Source organism: Zea mays, chromosome 1 (assembly GCF_902167145.1).
Source record: "Zea mays cultivar B73 chromosome 1, Zm-B73-REFERENCE-NAM-5.0, whole genome shotgun sequence".
Classification (NCBI taxonomy): Eukaryota; Viridiplantae; Streptophyta; class Magnoliopsida; order Poales; family Poaceae; genus Zea; species Zea mays.
This window is the reverse complement of record NC_050096.1, coordinates 95221846-95228691: the sequence shown is the minus strand read 5'-3', so window position 1 is coordinate 95228691 and position 6846 is coordinate 95221846. Positions and strand designations below refer to the sequence as shown.

Genomic DNA, 6846 nt, shown 5'->3' with positions numbered 1-6846 from the left:
ATTATATGTGTTGTTCTTTCTTGGCGCACATATGAGACACACCCGGCTTTATCCCTTAAATCCGGGCGTGACAATTTACTTGTTGGAGCGAGGTACGGAACACCGACACCGGTCTAGTGAACTCTCTTTCCTCACTTCTCTCTCCTGCTCGACATCCCGCTGAGGTCGCTATGCATCTCTATCAAGCCCACCCGCCTTGCCATCTCTCTCTTCCCGTGCACACACTCCACTTTTGTTGTTTATTTCTCCTTCGTCGCACCCTTGCACCTCCTGAGTCCTCGACACCCATGCTGCTCCTGCGCCCTACCATCCTCGTCACCCTCACGCCGCTCTCACGCCCTATTGTCCTCGTGCGAGTGCTCTAGGGCTCCCTCACCCTCATGTGCCATGTACCAACCATCATGTCGTCGTACAACTTCGGCTTAACTCATCCCTTTTCTTAGTTTGAACGATTAAGGCTGGATCCGGAGGCACATTGCTTGGAAGAAGAGTTGGACCAATTTGGTGTTAGGTCGATGCTTCTTCGGGTGGTTCCTCCCGCAAGCTTCCATGGCAGGGTTCTAGAGGATCCACTCAATGTTGAGCAAGTCGACATGGAGGAGCCCTGCAATGGTGAGATTCTGGTTACAATTGATTCATGTACAAATATAAAAGATTAGATAAAAAATATATAGAACATGTGAACCTCCTTCTAAATATCTTTACTATGAACGTAGGATTACATGAGAAATAGCTTTTATAAAGTAAATCATGGTGTAATAATCTTTCATGATCCACTACCTCATGTCATTTAACCGAACCAATTTGACCTAGAGGATTAATTAAATCCTCAATGATCATGTGTGCAACACCAAAAATATATCATTCTCAGCATCCAAAATAGGAGGGATCAATCACTTCATTCATTACAAGCTGATTGAATTAATTCTCTGACTCTATACTATCATGCCCGATGCCCTATGTGCGTTATGCCTCAGTGTTGATGTCACAACGGCACCATCCAATGTCTGGGCGTTGATTTCGAGGTAGCAACGTTCACATCCAAGCATCGATGTGGTGGTGACGTCGAGCCTCTTGGTCAACGCAACAGATGAAATAGGAGAAAAAAGAAACTATCAGCCAATTGTGAGGTGATTTGAATATGGATAGACAAGATTCGAAGAGTATGTTGGTTTACCCTATGGCTGGAAAAAAGCTCGAAGCTTGCGAGCCGTCTCGAGCTCGTATCGACTCGACTCAGCTCGGTGCGGCTCACGAGCCTCGAGCGAGCCAAGGCGAGCCAGGTTTTCGAGTTCGTTGAACTAACGAGCCGAGCCGCTTTGGCTCACGAGCTGCACAAAATTAATCAACCTACACAATAATGATGGATATTGGATAATTTTATAGATATCTGACTCGTTTCTTAGTCTTTAATGATGGGTATATAACAATTATAATTTAGATTACTTGTAATGTCGTGTTATGATTATTTATTTCACATTTATGGACTACTAATTCACTATATAATGCAATATTAGTTTTCAAGGTGCAGCTCGCGAGCCGAGCCGAGCCGGTAATTGAGCCAAGCCGAGCCTCCTTTTACAACTCGGTGAGTAAGCGAGCCGAGCTCGGCTCGGCTCGTTTCCAACCCTAGTTTACCCTATGGTTTAGAAAGTTGTCTTTTTTTAAGTCCACATAAAACTCTAAATTTAGGTAGGATTATATCTAGTCTCTTGAAGTTGCTCTTGGGTAGTGTTTGGTTCCTGAGCCCTTTGAGATGGAGCGGCTCCATGCTAGGGGACCACTTTGTTCGGGAGAGTTTGAGTTTGGGGAGTCGGATGGTTCCGCATTTAAGCATAATTTTTCTTTTTTAGAGTAATTCTATTCTATATAGAAGCAATCAAACAACAACAAATTGGAAGCAGAGTGTCTCTATTTCATAGTACTCTGAGACCAAACACTATCTTAATTCTCACATGTCTTGTTATCCAAAATTGCCTCAGGTCAGCAGCTCAATCATTTCTACCAAAACTGGATAGCTGAAATGGGTTGTACTAGGGGCGAAGCCAGGGGCAGGCTTTTATTGTTGTTATCTAATGTATTTAGATGATGGTTAGTGAATCTGATACCAATAACTTTACTGTCTGGCTTCACCCTGATTCGAAGTACGATATTTCCTACGTATAGCCGTGCTCTTTTGCGTAGGGCCCTTGAACAGGAAAATTTAGATACCAAGATTTCAATCTAAATTTGATGTGAACAAAGGACCTGCGATGTGTTTGCAGGCTGCAGCGGACACGAGATTTTCTTTCAAGCCAGCATGCGGGCCTACAGATTTGATTGCGAAAGGCGCGGTCCATCAAACCAAACCAAGCCCGCTACTAGTCTAACGGTAATATATAACGTTGCGCAAATCAAAGAGACGAAATCAAGCAGCGGAAGACGCCGCGTAGCGCCGTAGCCTAGCGAGGGACAGCGCCAGGACTGCTCTGCTCTGCCCCTCTGCCGTTGCTGCCGGCTGTGTCTTCCTCCTCGGCCATCCCGGAGAACACGCGTTCTCTCTCTCCTCTGCTACAACTGCCTTGTCCTTACCCTCTCCACCACTGCACCTCGTGTCACTTCCCCAACCTCTTTTGTCCGTTACATCACACACCCAAAGAAGCTGTCCACGCCGCAATGCAGCGGTCGCGCACACAGCACGCCGAACATCACCCAGGAGGAACGGCAACGCACACGCCCTTTCGCACACAGGAGCTGGAGGCGCCCCTGGATCCGGGATCCGACCCGGAGTACCGGGACTTCCAGTTTCGGTTCATCCCGGAGGTGTTCGAGCTCCAGATGGGCGGCGGGGTGAGGAATGGAGACGGCAAGGTGACGGCGGAGAAGGTTCTTGGGTTCGAGTTCGACAAGGTCAGGATCAGCATTGCGTCCAGCGACGACGAGGTGGACGGAGAAGCGCCGCCGAGGAGCTCCTTCTCCGGGGCGAGCCACCCGCCGGAGCCGGTGGACGAGATAGACACCGTCTTTGTCGCTGTCGACGGCCGGGAGAAGCCGGTCCAGAAGCCAATCATCTCGTGGGACGCGTCCCCGCCGCCGAGCGGCGCGGCAAGCCCGCACAGCAGCATCGACAGCTCCGGCGCCGCCGCCACCACCGTGACAATCACAAGCCTCGCGCCGAGCTGCACCGTCACCAGCCGGAGCGCCAAGACCAGCGTCAGCAGCAGCGCGGCCAGCGACGGCAGCGGCTGGAGCAACGGCACCGGCACCGGCGCCGGCGGCAGCGCCGGGAAGCCGCACAAGGGCGGCGACCCCAGGTGGAAGGCCATCCTCGCGGCGCGCGCGCGCGACGGGCCCCTCGCGATGGGCAGCTTCCGGCTGCTGCGGAGGCTCGGGTGCGGCGACATCGGGACGGTGTACCTGTCCGAGCTGAGCGGCGGAGGCGCCGGCAACGGCGGCGCGGCGAGGCCCTGCTGGTTCGCGATGAAGGTCATGGACAAGGCGTCGCTGGAGAGCCGGCGGAAGCTGAGTCGCGCGCAGACGGAGCGGGAGATCCTGCAGCTGCTGGACCACCCGTTCCTGCCCACTCTGTACGCGCACTTCGAGACCGACCGCTTCGCCTGCCTTGTCATGGAGTTCTGCCCCGGCGGCGACCTCCACGCGCTCCGGCAGCGACAGCCCGGCAAGCACTTCCCAGAGCACGCCGCAAGGTACTCGTCCGAGTCCTGTTTGATTCTTTGCTTCATCAGACCGGTAATGTGGTTTTGGAACTGCAAACAGTTGTATTGTATGACGTGAGTCAATCGTCATTCCCGTATTGCACTATTGCGGTGTAATTTTCGCTTTCAGTTGCAAGCTTGCGGCTGTGGGTTAGCGTTTTTTGCTTATTAGTTCTCTGAATTTTGAAACAAATTGATCTTCCCATTTGTTTAAGCATCGCTCCCAATCGCATACCCATATACTCTAACAAGACTACAGGAGTACAGAACAGTATAGAGCTCCAGATCTGTCTTGCAGTTCATGTCTTGCTAGTTATTTTTTTTAAAAAAAAAATGTCGTGCTACTCGTAGACTGCTAGTTAGAGTTGTTTTTTTGTTATTATTACTTTTAAAAGGAGTGCTATAAGTGATGCTATCGTCTTTGCTTTCCTCACTGTCTCTACTAGTCATGCTTAACAAACTGATGCCTAAATTAGCATAGACGCAATGTTTAATGCATGTCTCGTGCTGCAGAACATGATTCCTAGATTAGGATAGACACATTGTTTATTACTCCTATATCGTTTGCGCATTTTCATCATTGCTTCTTGAACTATTCTTTGCCGGAGTCTGAAACTTCGAATAAACAGAATGGTCGCCAATTCTGGGGTGTATGATCTCTCTCTTTTTTTTTCTTTTCTGCCAGGTTTTACGCCGCAGAAGTGCTCCTTGCGCTGGAGTACCTGCATATGCTTGGAGTGGTCTACAGAGATCTGAAGCCGGAGAACGTGCTCGTGAGAGAAGATGGCCACATCATGATCTCCGACTTCGACCTCTCCCTTCGTTGCGCGGTGTCGCCGACGCTGGTGAGATCTTCCCTGAACTCCGACTCCAGGAACGCGCAGGCTGCCTGCATCCAGCCCACATGCTTCATGCCCAAGCTCTTCGGCCAGAGGAGCAAGAAGAGCAGCAGCGCCAAGAAATCCAAATCCAAGGGCGGCGAGCCCAGGCAGCAGCAGGCTCCCACGGGCCTGCCGGAGCTCGTCGTGGAGCCGACGGGGGCGCGGTCCATGTCGTTCGTGGGGACGCACGAGTACCTGGCTCCGGAGATCATCAAGGGCGAGGGCCACGGCAGCGCGGTGGACTGGTGGACGTTCGGCATCTTCCTGCACGAGCTCATGTACGGCAAGACGCCGTTCAAGGGGCAGACGAACCGCGCCACGCTGTTCAACGTCGTCGGCCAGCAGCTCAGGTTCCCGGACTGCCCCGGCACGAGCAACGCGAGCAGGGACCTGATCAGAGGCCTGCTGGCCAAGGAGCCCCAGAGCCGGCTGGGCGTGAAGAGGGGCGCCGCGGAGATAAAGCAGCACCCCTTCTTTGAGGGCGTCAACTGGGCGCTTATCCGCTGCAGCACTCCCCCCGGCGTGCCCCGGGCCGTCGAGCCCGTGGCGTTGGCGCCGCCCGCGCCAGCTAAGCCAGCGCCGGTGGAAAGAGCGGAGATCAACAGCAGCAGCAATAGCAAGAGGATGGAGATCAACAGCAGCAGCAACAGCAAGAGGATGGAGATCAACAGCAGCAGCAAGAGGATGGCAGGAACCGGTTCTGAGTCCGGGGGGAAGTTCCTAGACTTCGAATTCTTTTAGCTAGTTTTGAGTTAACGATACTTGTTGCAGTTCAAGACGAATTGTAGGTGTAGTTCCATACTGGAGTGCTAGCGTTTGGCATGTCTGACCGGTCCCAAGTCTGTGTTGGTTGTTGAGACTTGAGAGTTGCGGCTCGTCCCATGTCACTAGACACTAGTAGTTACTTAGTCAAAGAGTAAGCCATGAAGTTTGAGTAGTCGAAGGAACGATTTGTCATCATGTCTGTTTCCATTACAAGTTATATAGCCTTATCAGATTTTTCTTTTTACTACATGATCAGCAACGAAATACACCATGTAGTTTGCCTAAGCATTCTGTACTGTACCAAAATGTGAATGTCCCATAATATGAAGTGGAACAGAGGAAGATACAGAGTTACCGACCACCTCAATAAACATACGCTATACGTTAGTATACGGTGCACTACACGACCAGGTTTTCTGCTGCGCCGATGAGGCCCATGCCGGCGGCGGGGCTCCTGTGCCGCATGAGCACGCGCAGCTGCGCCCGCTGGCACTCGAGGTTGGACACCAGATCCACCCGCTCCTCGCGCGGGCGCGGGCGCAGGCGCAGGCGCGCGGCCCTGGGGAACTCCACGAACCCCTTGATCCCCCTCCGGATGTGCGGGTTCTCGCCGCCGCCGCCGGGCTCTCGCCGGTGCGGCTTACCGTGCTGCGGGCTCTGTTGCCCGCCGTGCTGGCTCGCCGACTTGCTGCCGTTGGGGCTGCTGCAGCAGCTGCTCTTGTTGGCGTCGGCAGTGGCCTGGAGCTGTGCCACGGCGTCGTCGATCTCCCGCAGCTTCTCGTCCAGCGCGGCCCTGGCGTCGGCGAGCTTCATCTGCACCCGCTCCTCGCGCCACAGCTCGGCGACGCGCAGCATCCGCCGCTCCTCCTCGACGCCCTCCAGGGCGCGCTCCGCCTCCGCGCGCGCGGCGCCGGCCTCCTCCCGCAGCGCCCGGCACTCGGCCTCCGCGGCCTCGCTCCGCCGCCGCTCGTCGGCCAGCTCCGCGGCCAGCGCCTCGCTCAGCGCCTCCGCCTTGCGCCGCATGCGCCGCTCGAACTCCAGCTCCGCCCTCAGGTCCCTGATGCGTGCCACGCAGAGCTCCAGCTCCGACGACATGGCGCCGTACCCGTACCCTTGGTCGACCTCCTCGTCGTCCAGCGCAATGATCATAGGAGGGGGCTCGGGACTCCTGCGGACTTGGCAAGGAGAGGGCGAGCAGCAGGATGAGGAGAGATGGGTGCCCCTGCCCCGCGGGGTGTAGTGGGGGTTGTGATAAAGCTTCCAAGGTGGAGAGCCGGCAGCACCGTGGCCATGATTGGCCTCCACTTGCACCGACGCCATATTTTCCGAGCTCGGGATCTAGTATTTTATCCGCCCGTCCTACTCTATACTCGATAACAAGGGTTGGGAAAGTGATCCATGCATGGCCCCAAGGTCTGGTCACCAGCTCCTCCGAGCTTCGTCTTTGTGAGCTGTAAAAGGTAGGAGATGGTCACGTCTTGCTCTCACATGCATATGGATCCCGA

At 54.2% G+C, this 6846-nt stretch overlaps 2 protein-coding genes across 2 annotated transcripts; one reads left to right on the top strand and one right to left on the bottom strand.

The window, feature by feature from the left end:
• The first annotated feature begins 2241 nt into the window (after nt 1–2241).
• Nucleotides 2242–5588, top strand: LOC103637670 (serine/threonine-protein kinase D6PK). The gene is made up of 2 exons (XM_008660229.4): nt 2242–3686; nt 4381–5588. Exons 1-2 carry the CDS (start codon nt 2656–2658, stop codon nt 5315–5317), a joined length of 1968 nt encoding a protein of 655 aa, XP_008658451.1. The 5' UTR covers nt 2242–2655; the 3' UTR covers nt 5318–5588.
• A 48-nt stretch (nt 5589–5636) lies between these two features.
• Nucleotides 5637–6564, bottom strand: LOC100277537 (uncharacterized). The gene has a single exon (NM_001151068.2). The coding sequence runs from the start codon at nt 6488–6490 to the stop codon at nt 5741–5743; it is 750 nt and encodes a 249-aa protein (NP_001144540.1). The 5' UTR covers nt 6491–6564; the 3' UTR covers nt 5637–5740.
• Between the last annotated feature and the right edge of the window lie 282 nt (nt 6565–6846).

Excerpts from the sequence above, each read along its gene's own strand:
- LOC103637670 (XM_008660229.4), top strand. The coding sequence starts at position 2,656 with ATGCAGCGGTCGCGCACACAGCACGCCGAACATCACCCAGGAGGAACG. Across the intron at positions 3,687-4,380 it reads TTCCCAGAGCACGCCGCAAG|GTTTTACGCCGCAGAAGTGC; the intron begins GTACTCGTCCGA and ends CTTTTCTGCCAG.
- LOC100277537 (NM_001151068.2), bottom strand. The coding sequence starts at position 6,490 with ATGATCATTGCGCTGGACGACGAGGAGGTCGACCAAGGGTACGGGTAC.